At 46.1% G+C, this 22,306-nt stretch overlaps 1 protein-coding gene across 1 annotated transcript in view; it reads right to left on the bottom strand.

Moving 5' to 3' along the window:
- The window catches only part of LOC117659384 (signal-regulatory protein beta-1-like), a 41,122-nt gene extending 22,537 nt beyond the window's left edge, over positions 1-18,585 (bottom strand). The window contains exons 1-2 of the mRNA XM_087888987.1: positions 18,497-18,585; positions 9,954-10,295 (exon numbers count right to left, since the gene is read on the bottom strand). Of these exons, the coding sequence (XP_087745113.1) occupies positions 9,954-10,295; positions 18,497-18,581 (427 nt within the window). The 5' untranslated portion in view covers positions 18,582-18,585. The remainder of the gene's footprint in view (positions 1-9,953; positions 10,296-18,496) is intronic.
- Between the last annotated feature and the right edge of the window lie 3,721 nt (positions 18,586-22,306).

Here is a 22,306-nt window from a genome sequence, read left to right on the forward strand (position 1 = left end):
ACAATACTACCCTTCATCCTCATCTCTAATCTTAATCAAATTCAATTTTCCCTTCTATTCTATATTATACCCCTTCCCATTGTCATCTATTTTTATATCCATCCTCACATTGGTTAATTATGTAATATTAGTTGTTTAATACAAATTCAACATTTTAATATAAATCAATTAGTTATATAACTATCTTTTTTGTATATTAATCAATATGAACATGAATATTCCAATTATTTCCATGCAATCCAATTTCTTACAAATCAATTAATTATATTTACCAATAATAATAAACCAAATAATTTCCCCCATATATTCCTCCAAACCACAACTTAACCATTTCTGCTTTCAACACAGTATACAATTAATAGTATCTCAATTATTACAATTCCCTAGTTAAATAGAGCTTTTTTTCTTTTGTGTTTTAAAATCTTGAACTCTCCTCTTTTTCCCTAAATTTCCCATTGTTTGCAGTTTTGCACTTACCTTTTTTGGTGAGGAAAAAGAAAAAGAAATCTCTCTGCCTCATTTTGTCACGTTGCAATAAAGACCCTTCTTTAGTTTCAATTTCGCTTTTCAGCATAGATAGAGGGGAAAAAATCTGCTCCAGGAATTTACCTCTTTGCAGCTAGCTCTTTGAAGCCCCGCGGCAAGAATTTAAAGTTTTTTTTCCCTCTAGCCACCAGCTGGGACTCCGGAGGCAGCAATAGATTGGGAGTGGGCGGGGTAACCGAACGGCGACCGGGCGATCCAACATCTGAATTGGACCGAACACTGGTAAGATCTCATATTAGGAATTACCTAGTGGCGATAAAAGCAGCAAAATGTACTCACTTTGCTGCTCTTATTGCGTCATCAGATAATCGCCCAGCCACCCTGTTTAGGGTGATCCGCTCCCTGCTCCACCAGGAAGCGCAGGAGGACCCCTTGGAGGGAAGAGCCGAGGATTTTGTTCAGTATCTGCATGACAAAATCACTCAGATTCGGGCAGGTCTGGACTCTGACTGGGTAGATCCAGCAAGGGTGACTGAGGCAGGGCTTGAGACTGTTATCTGGGATGAGTTTGATCCTGTGACCCCAGATGATGTGGACAGGATTCTGGGTAGATTGAACGCGACCACATGCTTGTTGGACCCGTGTCCCTCCTGGTTAGTGCTGGCTTCCCGGGAGGTGACGCGAGGCTGGCTCCAGGGGATTATAAATGCTTCACTGGGTGAGGGTGTCTTCCCCGCCACCCTGAAGGAGGCGGTGGTAAGGCCCCTCCTCAAGAAGCCTTCCCTGAAAAAAAAACAAACTTTAGGCTTGTAATCCATATAATATCTTCTGTAATGTCTTTCAACTGGATGATAAACTCCATCGCCCATGTTAGGGTAACATCGCATTCTAATTCCAACAGTATTTTCAGTATCTTCAATTACCATCTGTCCCCATCAGTAACAAATATCTTCATATTGCAAAAAGAAAAAAAAAGAACACAACAACCACCCGAGTGACTTTATATTTATATTCCATATAATGTCTATAGAGGTGTCTTTTATCCAGATTATTAATTCCAACCACCATAATAGGGTAACAACCAGATCTTCTGCGTGCCCCAATCCAGTAGATCTCTTGCCATGTAACTCAGCATACACGTAATATATTTATCAGGAAATCCAAAAAACAAACAAGATATTTCCAACCATTCGATTTAAGGCCTTTTTCACATCCCAAAAAAATTCAGCACTGCAGAGATCTGTCACTCTCCTCAGGATAAAATAAACCAATACTTTGCCCATTATCTTTTCGTATATTCAGTCCTCTCATAAGTAACTGGCATTACTCTGTTGTTTAGTTTAAAAGTTTTTGTTTTTGTGAGACCTACTTCTTCTTTTCTTGACTTTTTGTGGGTTGGATCTCCATCCTAAATTCCTTTCTGTAGATTGTGTATCGACTATTTGGTTTTCATGCTGATCTATAACTTGATCTTGTTGGTTTTGTTTTTGTGGCTGAAATCTTTCTGGTTCTGTAGATTGTATATCGACTGATTGACTTCCATGCTGGTTTGTGGCTTGATAAATCATTGCGTTAGGGTCCGGAACTGCCTCTCTTATATTAAATAATCCAGCTGAGACCTCTAAGAGAGAATCCAAAAGCGGCTCATCTGTGGAGACCTCTATAACTTGTTGTTTTTTCATTACTTCCATCTCCTTCTGCTTTTCTTGAGTTTCTGTCTCTTGTTGATTTTGCTTTTTAAGGACCTTGTAGTAAAATTCTTCCGCTTTTTCAACAGTATTTAACTGATATCTTACTCCTTGATATCTCAATATTATACCCACTGGGACATCCCACCTGAATGAAATATTTTGTTTTCTTAGCTCAGTCACCAAAAGTCCAAATTTCTTTCTATCTCTTAACATCTTAGGCGGCAATTCTTTATATATCCAAATTTTTCTCCCAAACAGTTGTAAATTAGAATTAAAGGATTTTTGCACAATATCATTTCTTATTTCTGTATCTGTAAAATAAATCACCACATCTCTAGGCAGTTGCCTTTGCTTTGCAATCCAAGAATTTACTCTATAAGCCTTATCAATTTTACAGAATACCTCCTCAGGATGAACCTTTAAGATCCCAGCCAGAACTTGAGCAGATGCTTTTCTTAGATCATCACTGTTATTTTCCTGTAAGCCTCTGATTCTGATCGCAAATTCTGTAAGCCTGTATTGCATCATTACAACTTCTCTTTCAATTCCTTGCTTTATATCTTCTGCATTATAAGTCTCGTGACCAGCTTCCTCTTTAGACTTTACTTCTAAACTATTGTCTTGAGTATTTATTAAATCCTTTTCAATTCTTAATATTTTATTGTCCAAATTATAAATCTTATCATCAATTTTCTCCATTTTAGACTCTAGCAATTTGATATTTGTATCCAACTTTACAACAACTTCTGAAAAACCATTAGTCACTGTTACAATCTTTTGTTGCAAGTTATCATACTTTAGTTGTATCATTTCTTTAATTTCCTGCCTTAATTTTTCAAATTTCTGGTTCACAGTCTCATGATATTTTGCCATTTCCTCCTGAATAAATTCTTTTAAATTAAAACCATTCTGCAGAGTCTGTAAGCTCAGAGCTTGTTCAAACAGTTGTGAGTGGGGGAGCACCCCCCCCTTCTTGTCTATCAGGCTTTATTAGTCACGCCATCCTGCCAGCAAACTTTTTTTCCCCCCAAACAGTTTTTTTTTTTAGGATTTTATTTACAAAAGGGAATATTTTTTTAGTGGAGTGGGCAGAAGAATAAAGATATTAAGAACAATTACGGTAGTTTTGTAGGAAAGTGGGTGGAGATAGGTTAGGTTATTGATTGTTTAGTTTAAAAAAAAGGGATATTATGTTTAGATGTGAATATATGTAAAAGATCTGAGCTAAGAGACATAATGATGGAGGGGGGAAGGAAATGGGTAGCTGAACTGAATAAATCATGGCAGTCATGGCGGCGGCGGCAGCTCCTGGACGACGTCGGCGCTGTGAGGCCCCTACGGAGGTTCCCCACGCCCCTGGATGCCTCGAGGTGGATCTTTGGAGGCAGGGGGCGGCTGGGGACGTCCGTGGGGGGGCCGATGGCGACGATGGCGATGGGGACTGCGGAGGCCGCAGCGGTGGTCGTGACGGGGGCGCCTAAGGTTGGGGCGGCTCCCGAGGGCCTACAGACTTCCAAACGGACGGCCCAGGACTCTTCTGCAGTGGTTTTAGGTCTGATTTTGGGGTGACTGGAGAGTATATGACCCTTGAGGGAAGGGTTACCTCCAGGGAGACCTAGAGACCCCCCCCCCCAGGGTGAGCTGGATGGGGGGGGGATGAAATTGGGGAGCTTCATCCTCTAGAATGGAAGGTTGAGAGTTATTGGGGCCGGAAAATGACTACAAACTTATGCGGTTTGAATCTCCCCCCCCCTCCTTCCTTCGGACTGAGTTTTGGCCTATTGGCCTATTACGATCATAGCTTCCCATCCATCTTGGCCTGCTGAACTACTCCTAATTTTTCCCCATTTCCATCTGGCCTGTCTGGATTCCCTACCATGTAGAACTTCTTTGACGAACATTTACGAACTTAAACCTCCTTTGAGCTGGATATTGGATTCCCTGATGCTGCTAATCCCAGGAGGGATACTGGTTCTATGGACATGAGGCCTGAGGAGGCGGAATATGGCTATCCTCACCCTTGAGCTTTCTACCAAAGTCTCCATGGATTGGCCTGGTGAGAGATGGCCACCCTGGAAACTTTCGGGGTCGAATGATATGCACCTCCTTGCCACTGTCGTGAGAGGACAGTGGAGCTTGGCAGCCTGACCATGGACTGGAATTTTCCCTACGCTTATAACATCAGCGGTCCCCCACCCTTGGACTGTTTCCCCTGATAGCTATATGTATTCGGTGTCGGAACTCCTCGCCCTGTGAGATTCTCCCCTCTCGCAGGTTTGGCCCCCCACATTATCGAGGGCCTATCTCGATGACGGACTTTGGAGTCCGGAGAGATGGCATGGAGCAAGGAAGAATTTATGGGGCTTTTTAGGGAAATTTTTAAAGATTTTAAGGGGTTCTGGGGGGGGGTTTGTAATTATTCTTTTAAAGATACTGGGAAGACGACTATGGCGGATGGGGGGGGGGAAATCCACCAGGGTCAGAGCCGTGCCCGGCACAGGGTAACGATCCGGGGGGCACCAGATGAGGGATTGGGAAAGGGATGGGGGACGATATCTATGAGGGCTGTACCATCGGCACGGTGAATGGGAGGGGCAGATATGGCGGGAGCAGGGGACCACATCAGGTGCTGGGGGCTCGCACTTGCTGTCTGAAAGCAATTGCTTGCCCCGGTCCCCAAGGCTCTGCTCGGATACTAGGTGGCTTAGATACTCAGGAGCTGGGCCTTCGGCTGATGCTGTGCAATGCCAGGTCCGTGGTCAATAAGGCCCCCCTCATTCACGATCTTATACAAGAGGGAGGAGCGGACCTGGCGGGTATTACGGAGACCTGGTTGGGCCCGGAGGGTGGCGTCCCTCTGGTTGAAATGTGCCCACCAGGCTTCAGAGCATTCCATCAGCCGAGGGCCCAGGGGAGGGGCGGGGGGGTGGCGGTTATTATTAACGAGGATCTGGGTCCGAGGGAGACCACTGTGCCTCAGATAGCCGGATGTGAGTCCCTCCTTGTGAGGTGGGGCCGTGGGGTTCAGATGGGCTTGCTGCTTACGTACCTGGCTCCCTGCCGCGTGGCAACAGCCCTACCTGAGCTACTCGACGCGATAGCCACGGTGGCAGTAGATACACCCAGGCTTTTAGTCATGGGTGATTTCAACTTGCCATCCGTCGGTGAAACGTCGGAGGTGGCTCGGGAGTTCATGGCTTCCATGACGGCCATGGACCTGACCCAGTTAGTTCATGGCCCTACTCACGGGGGAGGTCACACTCTGGATTTGATTTTTGTCTCTGGCCAGTGGTTGAGTGGTCTTGTTATAGGGGATATAGACATGGAACCCTTGTCATGGACTGACCACTCACTCCTTCGCCTAGATCTTCGAACCGCAACCCCTCGCCGCAGGGAGGCGGATCCAATTAGATGGATCCGCCCCAGGCGCCTGATGGATCCTGATAGGTTCCAGACGGAGCTTGGGCCATTTCCTGAGGATCTAGCACATGACTCGGCCGAGGACCTGGTAGCCGCCTGGGATCGGGCGGCTGGTGGGGCCTTGGACCGAGTTGTGCCTTTGCGGCCTCTGACCCGATGCCGATCCCGTGCGGCTCCTTGGTTTACTGAGGAGCTGAGGGAAATGAAGCGCCGGAAAAGACGCCTGGAGAGCGGTTGGAGGGCCAGTCTCGCTGAATCTGATCAAACACTGGTAAGGTCGCATATTAAGGCCTACCTAGTGGCGATAAAGACGGCAAAGTCTAACTTCTTTTCCGCCTCTATTGCGTCATCAGGGAATCGTCCGGCTGCCCTGTTTAGGGTGACCCGCGCCCTGCTCCATCTGGGAGTGCGGGAGGATCCCTTAGAAGGCAGGGCGGAGGATTTCGGACAATACCTGTATGACAAAATCGCTCAGATCCGGGGGGATCTGGACTATGACTGGGTAGATCAAGGCAGGGTGACGAGGAACAGTCTTGAGAATGTTATCTGGGAGGAGTTTGACGCTGTGACTCCCGATGATGTGGACAGGATTTTGGGGAGACTTAGTGCAGCCACATGTTTACTGGACCCGTGTCCCTCCTGGTTGGTACTGGCTTCCCGGGAGGTTACACGAGGCTGGCTCCAGGGCGTCATTAATGCTTCGTTGAGTGAGGGTCACTTCCCCGCTGCCCTGAAAGAGGCGGTGGTGAGGCCTCTCCTCAAGAAGCCGTCCCTGGATCCAGCAATATTGGCCAACTATCGTCCTGTCTCCAACCTTCGCTTCATTGCGAAGGTTGTTGAGAGTGTGGTCGCGCAACAGTTTCTGCAATTCCTGGAGGAAACATCCTATCTAGATCCGTTCCAGTCGGGTTTCAGGTCTGGGCACAGCACGGAAACGGCATTGGTCGCGTTGGTGGATGATCTCTGGAGGGCTCGGGACAGGGGCTGCTCCTCTGTTCTGGTCCTGTTAGATCTCTCAGCGGCTTTTGATACCATCGACCATGGTATCATGCTGCACCGGCTGGAAGAGTTGGGGGTGGGAGGCACCGTGTTGCGGTGGTTCTCCTCCTTTCTCTCCGACCGGTCGCAGTTTGTGTTGGCAGGGGGGCAGAGGTCGACCTCGAGGCCTCTCATCTGTGGAGTGCCGCAGGGATCGGTCCTCTCGCCCCTTCTGTTCAACATTTATGTGAAGCCGCTGGGTGAGATCATCCGTGGCTTTGGGGTGAGATACCACCAGTACGCTGATGACACCCAGCTGTACATCTCCACCCCAGGCCACCCCAACGATGCCCTTGAAGTGATGTCCCAGTGCCTGGAGGCTGTGCGGATCTGGATGGGGAGGAACAGGCTCAAGCTCAACCCTTCCAAGACTGAGTGGCTGTGGCTCCCGGCATCCCGATATAGTCAGTTGACTCCATCGCTGACTATTGGGGGCGAGTCTTTGGCCCCCACTGAAAGGGCTCGCAATCTGGGAGTCCTCCTGGATATGCAGCTGTCTTTGGAGGAACATCTGACGGCTGTTACCAGGGGGACCTTTTATCAGGTTCGCCTGATTCGCCAGTTGCGGCCCTTTCTTGATCGGGATTCCTTGTGCACAGTCACTCACGCCCTCGTCACCTCTCGCCTTGACTACTGCAACGCTCTCTACATGGGGCTCCCCTTGAAGAGCACCCGGAGGCTCCAGCTGGTCCAGAATGCAGCAGCGCGGGTAGTGATGGGAGCAACATGGCGCTCCCATATAACACCGCTCCTGCGCGAGCTGCACTGGCTCCCGGTGGTCTTCCGGGTGCGCTTCAAGGTGTTGGTCATCACCTTTAAAGCGCTCCATGGCATAGGGCCTAGCTATCTTCGAGACCGCCTGCTGCTACCAACGACCTCCCATCGACCCGTGCGCTCCCACAGAGAGGGCCTCCTCAGGGTGCCATCAGCCAAACAATGTAGGCTGGTGGCCCCCAGGGGGAGGGCCTTCTCTGCGGGGGCTCCCACCCTCTGGAATCAGTTGCCCCCGGAGATAAGAAGAATCCAGGACCTCAATGCCTTCCGTCGTTCCCTGAAAACCCATCTTTTTCAGCAAGCCGGGTTGGCTTAGAAGAAATTTTTAAATTCTTTTAATTAGTCTGTGATTCTTAAATTTGGGCCAAAATTTATATATATTTTTAAATGTTTTAATATTTGTATTCTATGTTTTTTATCTTGGCTGTACACCGCCCTGAGTCCTCAGGGAGAAGGGCGGTATATAAATTGGAAATTAAATTAAATTAAATTAAATTAAATGTTAAATTAGGATTTATTGTATAGTCTTATAGTGGAAGTATGTTCTGAAATGTTATATTGTTATATTGTTTGGGGGGTAGTAAAAGGGTAGATCATGAGCGGAAATCGTTAAATTGGGAGATATAATAATATTATTATGTTAAATTAGGAGTTATTAGATAATGTTATAATAGAATGTCACTTTGAAATGTATATTATAGTATAGTATAAGGGGGATATGATAATTTTATTAGAAAGAAAGGGTCAGCATATGGAGATGGAATAAGTGGATGGTAAAGTATGATATAATCTGTTATGAATTTGGGTTTTATTATGAAGAAGTCAAAGGGGAAGGGGAGGGGGAGGGGGGTTAGGGAGGAGGGGGGGAAAAAGGGGGAAAATTTGTATTTGAAAAACTTTTTCAATAAAAAAAAAAAAAAGAAGCCTTCCCTGGACCCGGCAGTATTGGCTAATTATCGTCCAGTCTCCAACCTTTGCTTCATGGCGAAGGTTGTTGAGAGTGAGGTTGCACGACAGTTTCTGCAGTACCTGGATGAAGCGTCGTATCTGGATCCGTTCCAGTCGGGTTTCAGGCCTGGGTACAGCACGGAAACGGCATTGGTCGCGTTGGTTGATGATCTCTTGAGGGCTCGGGACAGGGGTTGCTCCTCTGTCCTGGTCCTGTTAGATCTCTCAGCGGCTTTTGATACCATCGACCATGGTATCATGCTGCACCGGTTGGAAGGGTTGGGGGTGGGAGGCACCACTTTATGGTGGTTCTCCTCCTTTCTCTCTGACTGGTCGCAGTCTGTGTTGACAGGGGGGCAGAGATCGACCCCGAGGCCCCTTATATGTGGGGTGCTGCAGGGATCGGTCCTCTCGCCCCTTTTGTTCAACATTTATGTAAAGCTGCTGGGCGAGATCATCCGTGGTTTCGGGGTGAAGTACCATCAGTACGCTGACGACACCCAGCTGTACATCTCCACCCCGGACCAACCCAACGATGCCCTTGAAGTGATGTCCCAGTGCCTGGAAGCCGTATGGATTTGGATGGGGAGAAACGGGCTCAGGCTCAACCCATCCAAGACTGAGTGGCTGTGGTTTCCGACGTCCCGATATAGTCAGCTGGTGCCATCGCTGGCTATTGGGGGTGAATCATTGGACCCATGAAAAGGGCTCGTAACTTGGGCGTCCTCCTGGATTCACGGCTGTCTTTAGAAGAGCACTTGATGGCCGTGACCGGGAGGATTTTTCATCAGGTTCGCCTGATTTGCCAGTTGCGTCCCTTTCTAGATCGGGACTCCCTACGCACAGTCACTCATGCCCTCGTCACCTCTCGTCTGGACTATTGTAACGCTCTCTACATGGGGCTCCCCTTGAGGTACACTCAGAGGCTCCAACTGGCGCAGAGTGCGGCTGCGTGGGTGGTTATGGGAGCGGCGTGGAGTTCCCATGTAACACCTCTCCTGCATGAGCTGCACTGGCTCCCGGTGGTCTTCCGTGTGCGCTTCAAGGTTCTGGTCACCACCTTTAAAGCGCTCCATGGCTTAGGACCTGGTTATTTACGGGACCGCCTGCTACCACCAATAGCCTCCCACCGACCACAGAGAGGGGCTCCTCCAGGTGCCGTCAGCCAAACAATGTCGGCTGTTGGCCCCTAGGGGGAGAGCCTTCTCTGTGGGGGCACCTACGATCTGGAACGAGCTCCCCCCAGAGATACGGAGGATCCCGGATCGGCGCACCTTCCGCTGTGAGCTTAAGACTCTTTTATTTCATCAAGCTGGCCTGGCCAAATCTTCTCCCTTTTAAGTATAAATTTTAAATTTTAGTGTGTTTTAAAATATGGGTATTTTAAATTAAGGGTATTTTAAATTCAGCCAAATTTATTTAATTCATTTTATTTGATTTTAATTTTTTTGTATGTATGTGTTTTATTTCGTGGCTGTTCACCGCCCTGAGTCCTTCGGGAATAGGGCGGTATAGAAATTTAATAAATAAAAATAAATAAAAAATAAATAAACATCTCCCTCCATCCCCAGAAATCAAATGTAGAGGGCCACCTACCAATCACGGAGACCAGAGTGCCTTTCCCCGAAGCCAGCTCTCTCTCTGGGTTCCCTGCCCTGAACTTCACACAATAGTAGGTCCCGGCATCTTCAAGACGGACGTTTCGGATGTTGATGCTGAAGTCCGTGATGGATCCTGGGATGACCCTGATTCCCCTGTTCGAAGATCCTTGTTTATCGCTGTAAATGGGGGTCTGGTTTCTGTCCAGCCCTTTGTACCACCGCACGCCTCCGGGTATATTTCCTCCAATCAATGTACACCTTAGAGTGAGGGCCTCTCCAGCTTTCACCGATACGGTTTCCGGAAGTTGGGTTACCTCTACGTTCTGTCCTGTAACAACTGAAACAAAAAAGAGACACTTTTGTAACCGGGTTTCCTCTAGAAAGTGGTTACCACTCTTCTGGGGCAAAAGGACCATTGGTGGTCTCCTTCGGACAGAAGAATTATTTGCATTTCCTGAATGCCAACCTTCTGGCTTATGATCTGACCATTCTTGAATGCAGAGGGCTCATTTATACAGTGGGCGAGTTTTGCATTTTATTCGCTTTTATTCAACTTGTATCTTTCTAGTGTGTTTTAGTACAAACTTTCAGCTCCTAGGCAGTTTTAAAATGTTCAAAAATAAAATAAAATAAAATAAAATAAAATAAATAACAAAACAAAACAAAACAAAACAAAACAAATAATAAATAAAATAAATAAAATAAAATAAAATAATAAAATAAAATAAAATAAAATAAAATAAAATAAAATAAAATAAAATAAAATAAAATAAAATAAAATAAAATAAAATAAAATAACAATAGTGGATGTGGCACTGCCTGGAAACAGCAGAATAGAAGGGAAAGAACTGGAGAAGATAACAAAATACAAAGACCTACAAATAGAAATAGAACGACTGTGGCAAAGGCAAGCAAGGGTAGGACCAGTAGTCATAGGCGCCTTGGGTGCAATCGCAAAACAACTGGAGCACCACTTGAATACCATCGGCATTGACAAATTTGCCATCAGTCAATTGCAGAAGGCAGCTTTACTTGGAACAGCTTCCATCCTGTGACGATATCTGTAACACGGTCAAACATCCAGATTTCTCTATCCCAGGTCCTTGGTAAGGACTCAATCTATATATATAAAAGTGAAATACCACTCATGCATCATCACAAAATGTCCGGAACCGTAAAGCCTATAAACGTGAAATTTGCCATGTATGTTCCTCTTGGCTTCTAGATGCTCACTAAGAAAGGATTGTTCAAAATGATAATCAGAGCATTAGTATTTCCTATAGTATGATTAATATGCTCTGATGCTAAGGAGTTCAACTCACCCTACCCACCTGAAAAGAAATCTGTTCCAAATGTAAAACACAAGCAGAGGAGAGGAGTTTCAGTTTTACTTTCACAGCAGCAAGCAGCTTTACTGCAGAACAGTTGAACAAAGTCACAGCCAGGCTCCTTCCTGTCTCCTTCTTGCTCACACAGCAAATACTGTTTCACTTTCCAAAGTTCAGTTTCAGTTTTACTTTCACAGCAGCAAGCAGGGGATAGGATAGGGGAGGCTTCTGTGGGGCAAGCCTGAGGGAGAGAAGGGGATAGGATAGGGGAAGCTTCTGTGGGGCAAAGTGTTGTGGTCTGCCAACAGCCTGCAGAGCTGGCAGCAAAGTCAGACAATGGGGAGGCTGGCGAGGACAATGGGCCAGTCCTGGAGTCAGGGGAAGGCCCGGATGAGGGCCCTGCGTTGGAGGCAGAGATGGGGTCAGGGCCATCAGGGAGTGATATGCGGACTCCGGAGCCTCCAGAGTCAGTCAGCAGAGAGGCAGAGGAAGGAGCCTGTTCCTAGTGCACGCATGTGCAGAGCTGCCAGAAGGCAAGAGCAGCTAAAACAAAAAGGACAACTCGGGAGTAAGGCCAGGAGATGATTGGCTGTTCCCAGAAGGCTTAAAAGAGCAGCAAAGGCTCTTGGGATCTTTGTAGGAAAGCAACGTTGCTACATTTTATTTCTTGTCAGCTTCTCTTGCTTCTGAATTTTTGCCAAGAAAAGCCTTTGGCAGAGTGCCAAGTAAGACAAAGGTTGGTGATAAGGCCGAAGGCTTGTTTATGAAGAATTTGTTTTGAAAATAATTTGGATTAAGATGAGAATGAAGTAATTCTCAGCTGTTCTAATAAAATATGTTTGTTTAGGACTGATTGTGTCTGGTAATAACTCCTTGGGCCTAGGTCACAACACAAGACTAAGGGAGAGAAGGGGATAGGATAGGAGCAGGGGTGAAATGCTCCCGATTCGGACCAGCTCGGGCGAGTAAGTAGCGATGATGGCTGGTGGTTCGGAGAACCGGTAGCAATTGCAACCCGAGGCTCCGCCCACCCACCCAGTTGTCGTTACTTCCTGCTTTTACTTCCAGAGAACCGGTAGTAAAAAAATGCTTGAAAAGTTAAAAAAAAAGTTCTGACGATCAGCTGAGCGATGTGCGATTGTGGGAACTTTTTTTTTTTTTTTTTTTACTTTTTAAGCATTTTTTTTACCGGTTCCGCTTCCCCTTTTCACTCACCCCGAGCTTCCTGCTGCGGATTTTCATGCCTTGCTTCACATGCCCGGGATTGTCACCCTCATCTTTTCTTCCTCCTCCTCCTCCTCCTCTCCAAGTGGAAAAACGCCAGAAGCAAGCGCAAAAAGGAGCACTTGCTTGCTCCTGACGTTTTTCCATTTGTAAGGAAGCCTTCGTGAAGGCAAGTCTGGCTTCCTGTGCTGCTCGCTAAAAACCTCACCAGTACTGCTGTGCACGCAGCTTGTGTGTGTAGGTGTGTCTTTTTGCTCCTGGTCTTTCGCAGCAGCCTGTGCCTGCTGTCCCATCCCCAGCCGACTGAACCAGAATTGGGGAATTCACCCCTCCAATCCACCCCCGCCTTCATTCAAAGGTCTTTTAAAGCCTGTGTGTGTGTGTGTGTGTCTTTGCTCCTGGTCTTCACAGCAGCCTATGCCCGACATTCACACACACACAAGCCACGTGCACAGCGATACTGGTGAGATTTGTTGTGCCCATGTGACACCCCTCCTGCGCGAGCTGCACTGGCTCCCAGTGGTCTTCCGGGTGCGATTCAAGGTGTTGGTTACCACCTTTAAAGCGCTCCATGGCATAGGACCCGGGTACCACCGAGACCGTCTCCTGCCACCAATAGCCTCCCACTGACCAGTCCGCTCCCACAGAGAGGGTCTCCTCAGGGTGCCCTCGGCCAAGTTATGTCGGCTGGCGACACCCAGGGGGAGGGCCTTCTCTGTGGGAGCCCCTGCCCTTTGGAATGAACTGCCCCCGGAAATACGTAAGATCTCCGACCTCCGGGTGTTTCGCTGCGCACTGAAGACCCTGTTGTTCCGCCAGGCCGGACTATCGACATAATAGTTTTAAATTGGGGTATTTAAATTTTTGGGGGTTTTAAATCTGAGCCAATTGATTTAATTATTTTAAATTTTAAATTGCTGTTTGTTTGTGTTTTTAAATAGGCTGTACACCGCCCTGAGTCCTTTGGGAGAAGGGCGGTATAGAAATAAAATTATTATTATTATTATTATTATTATTATTATTATTATTATTATTATTATTATTATTATTATTATTATTATTATTATTATTATTATGTATTAGTTAATCTTTAGTGAGATTCACAGCCTTTGAGGCTGGTTAATAGCTCAGCAGCTCGAGTCCTAACCAAGGACCTAGGAACTGTGAAGGTATCGTCGGAGGATGTAAGCTGTTCCGAGTAAGGTGGTTTTTTGTAGACTCAAAATGTTCAAGTCCGGCAATTTTAGAATTTCTAAATAGCGGGGTAGCCCTTTGGGTATTGCTCCGAGGGCTCCAATTACAATCGGGACAACACACGATTTCTTTTTCCACAGTCGCTCAACTTCAATTTGTAAGTCCCGGTACTTTGTGATTTTTTCTTGCTGTATTATTATTTATTGGTTAATCTTTAGTGAGATTCACAGCCTTTGTGGCTGGTTAATAGCTCAGCAGCTCGAGTCCTAACCAAGGACCTAGGAACTGTTAAGGTATCGTCGGAGGATGTAAGCTGTTCCGAGTAAGGTGCTTTTTTGTAGAGTCAAAATGTTCAAGTCTGGCAAATTTAGAATTTCTAAATAGCAGGGTAGCCCTTTGGGTATTGCTCCGAGGGCTCCAATTACAATCGGGACAACACACGATTTCTTTTTCCACAGTCGCTCAACTTCAATTTGTAAGTCCCAGTACTTTGTGATTTTTTCTTGCTGCTGTATCATCATCATTATTATTATTATTATTATTATTATTATTATTATTATTATTATTATTATAGGAAGCCCGACTTGCCTTCACAAGGTACAAAAGCTTCCTTACAAATGGAAAAACGCCAGGATCAAGCAAACACTTCTTTTTGCACTTGCTCCTGGCATTTTTCCACTTGGAGAAGAGGAGGAAGAAGAAGAGGAGGGTGACAATCCCGGGCACATGAAGCAAGGCGTGAAAATCCACAACAGGAAGCTCAGGGTGAGTGAAAAGGGGGAGCAGCTGAGCAATTTGTTTCTCTCTCTGCTCCCTCCTCATCTCCCAGACTGGGTGGCCGAGGTATCTTTTATTGAAAGGCCTTTTCAAAAAAAAAAAAAAAAGAAAGAAAGAAAAAGATATAACAAACAGTTACAGAAATAACAGTCTAAAAATATGATATATGACATTAAAATTTAACAATATCAAAGTTCAATAACTAAATTTCCAAAACTAGATAACCCAAATAAGATAGCTCCTCTCTAACTCAGCTCATCTTTCTTACAATCAATGAAATTCTTTTCAATACAACTGGCTCGTATTGCTGTCATCCTTTTAAGATAGCGAGTATTAGCCCTTACAGGGGAGGAGAGCCTGCCTTCAATAGAAATGATAATTTATGCCTTATATTCCAGTGGGGAAATTTGTTTATAATTGGGGACAGATATTGCTTTCTTACTTCGCCGTATCCTCCACAACGTTTGCCCCACATATACATGTTCTTTCGTCATACGGGATTTTCCGGTAACGGCTGAATTTAACGTTGGTATCTAAAAGTTCAAATCTAAACTTGACAAATAGCTCTCTCTCCACTGATGGCATTTCTAGATGTAAATATTTTTCCAGGGTGAAAGTTGTTTTAACTGCTGTCAGAAGCTTAAGGGAGTGATTAGTTGAAAGAGTTGCCATGTCCATTTGCCCATGTATATTTTTAATCCGTTGTTTAACTTGCTTCAGTGTGTCACACAACGGGAACCCTACGCCATATCAGAAATATTGAATCGATATGGGGTGGCCAAGGTAGAAAGGCTTGCAATCTTTGGGGCTAGGAGGTGGTGGATCTGGCTTGGCGAGGGGGGTCAGGCTGATCATGTGCCAATCATCGGAAACTTTTTATTTTACTATTTAAAGCATTTTTACTAGTTAAAAATGCTTTAAAAAGTAAAAAAAAATGACCACGCCCACCCAGTCACATGACCACCAACAAGCCATGCCCCCCCAAACCACACCCACAGAACCGGTGGCAAAAAAAATTAGATTTCACCCCTGGATAGGATAGGCTTCTGTGGGGCAAGGCTGAGGGTGAGAAGGGGAGAGGATAGGGGAGGCTTCTGTGGGGCAAGGCTGAGGGAGAGAAGGGGAGAGGATAGGATAGGTTTCTGTGGGGCAAGGCTTAGGGAGAGAAGGGGGATAGGATAGGATAGACTTCTGTGGGGCAAGGCTGAGGGAGAGAAGGGGGATAGGAAGGATAGGCTTCTGTGGGGCAAGGCTGAGGGGGAGAAGGGGAGAGGATAGGATAGGCTTCTGTGGGGCAAGGCTGAGGGAGAGAAGGGGGATAGGATAGGATAGACTTCTGTGGGGCAAGGCTGAGGGAGAGAAGGGGGATAGGAAGGATAGGCTTCTGTGGGGCAAGGCTGAGGGTGAGAAGGGGAGAGGATAGGGGAGGCTTCTGTGGGGCAAGGCTGAGGGAGAGAAGGGGAGAGGATAGGATAGGTTTCTGTGGGGCAAGGCTTAGGGAGAGAAGGGGGATAGGATAGGATAGACTTCTGTGGGGCAAGGCTGAGGGAGAGAAGGGGGATAGGAAGGATAGGCTTCTGTGGGGCAAGGCTGAGGGGGAGAAGGGGAGAGGATAGGATAGGCTTCTGTGGGGCAAGGCTGAGGGGGAGAAGGGGAGAGGATAGGATAGGCTTCTGTGGGACAAGGCTTAGGGAGAGATGGGGAGAGGATAGGATAGGCTTCTGTGGGGCAAGGCTTAGGGAGAGAAGGGGGATAGGATAGGATAGGCTTCTGTGGGGCAAGGCTTAGGGAGAGAAGGGGGATAGGATAGGATAGGCTTCTGTGGGGCAAGGCTGAGGGGGAGAAGGGGAGAGGATAGGGGAGGCTTCTGTGGAGCAAGGCTGAGGGAGAGATGGGGAGAGGAGAGGCCAATCATAACCACTCATTAATTTTCAAGCTGTAAATGTCGATTTATCAAGCCTGATCACATAGTTTCATAATGGAGCATGGGTATTCAGCTAGTAGGTAGATAAAAATGCCAAACCCAGTCTGGTCATAATGTAAAAAATACGATTTACCTGTATCCAAAAAGTCATGGGAACATAAAGTGGAAAAAGTTGTCAAAAATGAGAAGATGAAGATCTTGTGGGACTTTCGAATACAGATGGATCATCATTTGGAACTCAACCCGTCAGATATCACAATTGTTGAAAACCAAAAAGTACAATTTGTTGACATCGTGGTGCCAGGAGACGCCAGAGTCGAAGAAAAAGAACTGGAAAAAATCATGAAATATCGCGACCTGGCCATCGAAACTATGCGATTATGGATGAAACATGTAACAATGATACCCATTGTCATCAGGGCACTTGGTACCATGTCCAAGAATTTCACAAAACGCATCAAGAAATTGCAGCTTCCTGCAATAACACCAGCGGAACTGCAAAAGACTCCGCTACTCAGAACATTATATATTTTAAGAAGCTACTTGGTTGATCCCTGGGAGGCTGGCAGCAACCCGTATCAACCATTAGCACCAGTCAATGGTATTTGTGACATATTTTTAAATGTTCAATTGCCCACCCAGTCACATTACCCCCCCGCCAAGCCATGCCCACACAAATAGTAACAAATTTTATATTTTACTCCTGCTCAGAGAGATACAATTTCCCTGTCTATTTATTTATTACTACTGAACATCCAAAATACACTATTTAATCCTATGTATAGGATTACACATCCAGAGTCCACTTTCTGTCACACATTGAACTATAACGTCTGTACATTAGAACATTACACACGCCTTCAGATTTACTTCCGTAGCCTGCACATGACTGTTAGAGCCAGGAGAGGTCATGGATTGAGTAAAATGTGGTGAAACCCACTTAACAACGCTCTTGCTTAGCAACCAAAATTTTGGGCTCAATTACGGTCATAAGTCAAGGATTGTCTCTGCCTTCTCCTGCATGGCAGCCTTGTCTTAATAAACTCCTTCTCCTTTCTGGCAATTTTCCTCTCTGTTAGAGGCACCAAAATAATCCAGACGATATAAGGTTTCCTGCTGGAGCAGGGGGTTGGACTAGATGGCCTCCAAGGTCCCTTCTAACCCTGCTATTCTATGATTCCATAAGGATCTCCTGCTGTAGCAGGAGGTTGGACTAGATGACCTTCTAGATCCCTTCCAGCCCTAGATTGCTGTGCTGTTTCAAAGCGTCTTCTGAAGCCATGTCTAGTGCCAGGATTTGTGGTCCTTCCTTCCTCTTCTTTCTCTCTCTCTCTCTCTCTCCCTTCCTTCCTCCCTCCCTCCCTTCATATATCTATCTATCCATCCATCCATCCATCCATGCAACTATATGTCATTTACTTTCCCCTCCCTCCCTAAAGGGGATTTAGAGAAAGATAGATAATAAAGGTATTAATCCCTGTCCATTTTGAGTACATAGCAAAAAGAGGAAACCTGAGAATTCTCAAGGTTGATGTTTTATGGAACAAAATTGGGATTGAAGCTAGATGTTCTGCTTTGGGTATCACAAAGCCCCCTCCAAGAAGGTAACAAGGAAATTACTTGTTAAAATAACAAATTACTAACAAACGAAGGATGAGCAACATCTGTTGATGATCCTGCCTTCCTGTCTGTTCTCCCCTGCCTCGGCCACTGCTCATAATTCTCCTTTGACAAAGTTGTGTGTGGGCCGGCCTGAAGGATGACTTGGAAAACAATGACTGTGGATCCAATATCTTGAAGTCCCCACCCCAAGGATCAGATCAAACCAGGTGGTCCCAGTTGATCCCAGAACTCTGATATTCTTCCTCACTTGTTCCTCACGTAACCACTTGGGGTGGAACCAATGAAAGAAATCTTCTCCTCCCCCAAATTTAACATATGGGACTGGCCTTTTCAGGGGAATCTGGTCATCGCACTCTTCAGAAGAGCACAGCAAACTTGAAGCAGCCTTCACATTCCTCTTGCACTGGATTCTACTCTAGTTTTAAATCTGAAAATTGAACCTGCCCGATCTCAACTATCAGCACTCACCCAGATCCCGCGGAAGAAGCAACAGTAGCAGCAGCAGCTGATGAAGAGGACCAGGGATTCTCTTGAAAGACCTCAAGGCAGCCATGCCGACAGCAGTAGGAGAAACATCTGGGGTGACTTTGTGTCTTGCCCAACAGATCTTTCCTACAGCAGAAGGAGCAAAAGAGGAACTCTTATTTCCTCCTTGTAAATTCGGACCATTTCCCGAGTTTGAGTTACTAAGGAAGTGATCAATATTCAGTAAAGGAGATCATAAAAATGCACAGGAGTTGCATTCTGTGGCTGATTAGTTGACTCCAGTGAGTTGAAGGTTTGGCCAAATAACGGTTGGACCTGGGTTTGGAATTAGTATTTAGCATATGACAATTTATAGAAAGCCAGGAGCCTACTGTGTCGGAGGCAGTAGATGTTTGGCAGCTGATGGGACTCAGAGGCATGTCCAAGTTGGTGATGTCACCATTGCCTGGGAGCACCCAATGGGGGCTCTCCTATCATCCCCGCATGGGTTCCCCAAAGTGGTACCTATTTATCTACTTGCATTTTGATATGCTTTTGAACTGCTTGGTGAGCAGGAGCGGGAACAAGTGGTGGGAGCTCACCCCATCACACAGTATTTGGGTCTTGAACTCGGGCTTGTTGATCGTCAAGCCCGGGTTCTAACCATAGAGCCACCGTGCCCCTTTATAGTAATAGCACTAGCCCTTAGACTTATATACCACTTCACAATGCTTTACAGCCCTCTCTAAGCAGTTTACAAAGTCAACCTCTTGCCCCCAACAATCTGGGTCCTCATTTTATCCACCTCGGAAGGATGAAAGGCTGAGTCAACCTTGATCTGGTCAGAATCGAACTGCCAAATTGCAGGCAGCCGGCAGTCAGCAGAAGTAGCCTGCAGTACTGCACTCTAACCACTGGGCCACCACAGAGTGGTAGGAGCTCTCTTAAGCCTAAAGTTCATTGGTTGCAGGAAAAGATCTATAGAACAGACAGACCTACAAGCTTCTTGTTTTGTTTTGTTTTGTTTGAAACTGAAGGCTCCGTGATTCTAAAATGGCAAGTGGGGGAAAAAAGATGAAATTGTGCCAGTATAAGGAAAGCCTGCAACCGCTTTTTAGATTTTTGAAATTTTGAAATTTAAGCATTTAAATTTCTTTGGAGAACTTTACTTTTCCCAAAGGTGTTTTTTCAAGAGGCAACTGGACTTTCTCATTTTTTCTTTGAAGATGTTTCTCTTCTCATCGAAGAAGCTGAAGAGGTTCTTTAAAAAGCACCTTTGGGGCAACCATGACCTGGATGACTGAGAAGGTCCATAGACATTTGACTTTGCTTTGTTCTCTGCTCTTTTTGAATAAGACTTTTATAAGTGGTTATTTCAGGAAGTTTATTGTGCGTGAAAAAAAAATAAACTTCCAATTTTAACTGAAGTTGTTTAATGAGGAATCAACATCAATCTTAAAACTTCCTGACTGTGTTGGGATATTTTGATATTTCACTTAATAGCATAAACGTCAGTGGTGAAATCTAAAATTTGTTACTACTGGTTCTGTGGACGTGGCTTGGTGGTGGGGGTAATGTGACTGGGTGGGTGAGGCTAATTTTTTTTCTTTTAAAACCATTTAAAACAGCTGTGCTGTTTCAAAGTGTCTTCTGAAGCCATGTCTAGTGCCAGGGTTTGTGGTCCTTCCTTCCTCTTCTTTCTCTCTCTCTCTCTCTCCCTTTCTTCCTCCCACCCTTCATATATCTATCTATCCATCCATCCATCCATGCAACTATATGTCATTCACTTTCCCCTCCCTCCCTCTTCTTTCTTTCTTTCTTTCTTTCTTTCTTTCTTTCTTTCTTTCTTTCTTTCTTTCTTTCTTTCTTTCTTTCTTTCTCTTTCTTTCTTTCTTTCTTTCTTTTTTCTTTTTTTCTTTTTTCTTTCTTTCTTGTCTCTCCCTTTTCTCTCTCTCTCTTTCTTTCCTTTCTCTCTCTCTCTCTTTCTCTCCCTTCCCTCCCTCCTTCCCTCTCTCCTTCTAAGGCTAGGAGACCCACCTGAAACAAAAACTCCTTTGGATGAAACCAGCTATTGCCATCCGGCTTATTCAACCCAACACACACACACACACAAACTTCTGTGATGGTAAGCTGCAAAGAGCAAACTAATGAAAACTCTCTTTTTTTGCAATGCTTGTTTTTCTCAGCCCTAAGCCTCTCCCGATGTTTTCCTCTACTTCATCACAGCCCCGGGCTGCAAGGGGGTAAACCTTAGGCGCTTGACCTATCAAAGAGGATCCTTGGCGCTGTGCTCAATAGGGAAATGAGAAAGGGAGCTGCCGGCATGAGGGAAAGGTGAACGGCAGGTAAAGAAAAGATGGCGAGCCTGCGAGCCGCGTGGAAGGGAGTAGGGAAGGCAGGAAAGCGGGCCTGGCCATGGGGACCGCTGGGAAGGTTGCAGGGAAGGCAGGCAAGAATGGCTGGCCCGTGGGGGAGGTAGCTGGGGAGAAGCGAAGGAAGACTCTGTGTGTTGTGGCCCCGCCCTCTGAGCCTGTCCCATCGGAGGAAGAAAGCTCCGAGCATGAGGAAGAGGAGTCAGCCAGGCCTCCCTCTCCAGGCCCCTCCCCTCTGGCATTGTCTCAAGTGCCGGTCGAGGGAGAGGAGACAGCTGGTTCGGATCAGAGTGATGAAGAAACATCATTCCTGGACGCACGCCTCCGAAGGCGTGATAAACGTTTGCAGCAGCTTAGGAGGCATGCTAGGGATTAGAACTGAGTCACTTGACCACACCCCAGAGACTATATAATAGAGGGTGGTGGTCAAGGATCTTTGTGACGAACAAAGCAAACCTTGGATAGTCACTAAAGCCTCGTCCGGAACTGCTGAGAGAAAGATTTATAGTGTTGGACATTTGGACTCTTGAGTATTTATCTTTCTGTTTTACTTTGAAAATAAAGTCACTTGGCAGACGGTGTGTCTATCGCTGCCAAGTTGGAGATAAGACCTGGGTGCGTTCCAAAGTGTTTCCTTAACCCTCGGCTGGCTGTGTTTGTGTGTGTGTGGGGACGGGGACAGATCACTGTGATTTATTTCTAGGATCTTACCCAATAACTCCAAACACAGGATGCAGTGAATCAATTCTCTTTATTAATCAATGTTTCAATTACAGGTATGTGGCTGGAAGTGACCTCTGGATGCCTGGACCACGTCTTAAGTACCTGGGAGGCGCAGCTTGTAGTTAGATGGTTCAAAGCAGTGGTGGGATTCAAATTTTTTAACAACTGGTTCTGTGGTCGTGGCTTGGTGGTCATGTGACTGGGTGGGCATAGCTGGGTGGGCATGTAACTGGGTAGGCGTGGCTGGATGGGCATTTGATTGGGTGGGCATGACCAACTTGACGTCACTCACGTCAAAGGGTGCCTTGCCTGGCCTCTCCTCATGTCAAAGGCCTCAAAGACAGGGGTGAAATGCTCCCGGTTCGGACCGGATTGCCTGATCCGGTAGCGATGGCAGCTGGTGGTTCGGAGAACCGGTAGCAAAAATCCCTGCCCCCCCCCCCATGCCCAGCTGAGCCGCAGGATCATCAGAGGCTTTTTTTGTTTTACTTTTAAAAGCATTTTTTCTTCACCCGAAAAAAATGCTTTTAAAAGTAAAAAGAAAAAAAAGCCTCTGATGATCGCACGGTTCAGCTAGGATGTGATTTATTTCTAGGATCTTACCCAATAACTCCAAACACAGGATGCAGTGAATCAATTCCCTTTATTAATTAATGTTTCAATTACAGGTATGTGGCTGGAAGTGACCTCTGGATGCCTGGACCACGTCTTAAGTACC

This window comes from Pantherophis guttatus, chromosome 3 (genome assembly GCF_059756535.1).
Source record: "Pantherophis guttatus breed Tessera chromosome 3, ASM5975653v1, whole genome shotgun sequence".
Taxonomy (NCBI): domain Eukaryota; kingdom Metazoa; phylum Chordata; class Lepidosauria; order Squamata; family Colubridae; genus Pantherophis; species Pantherophis guttatus.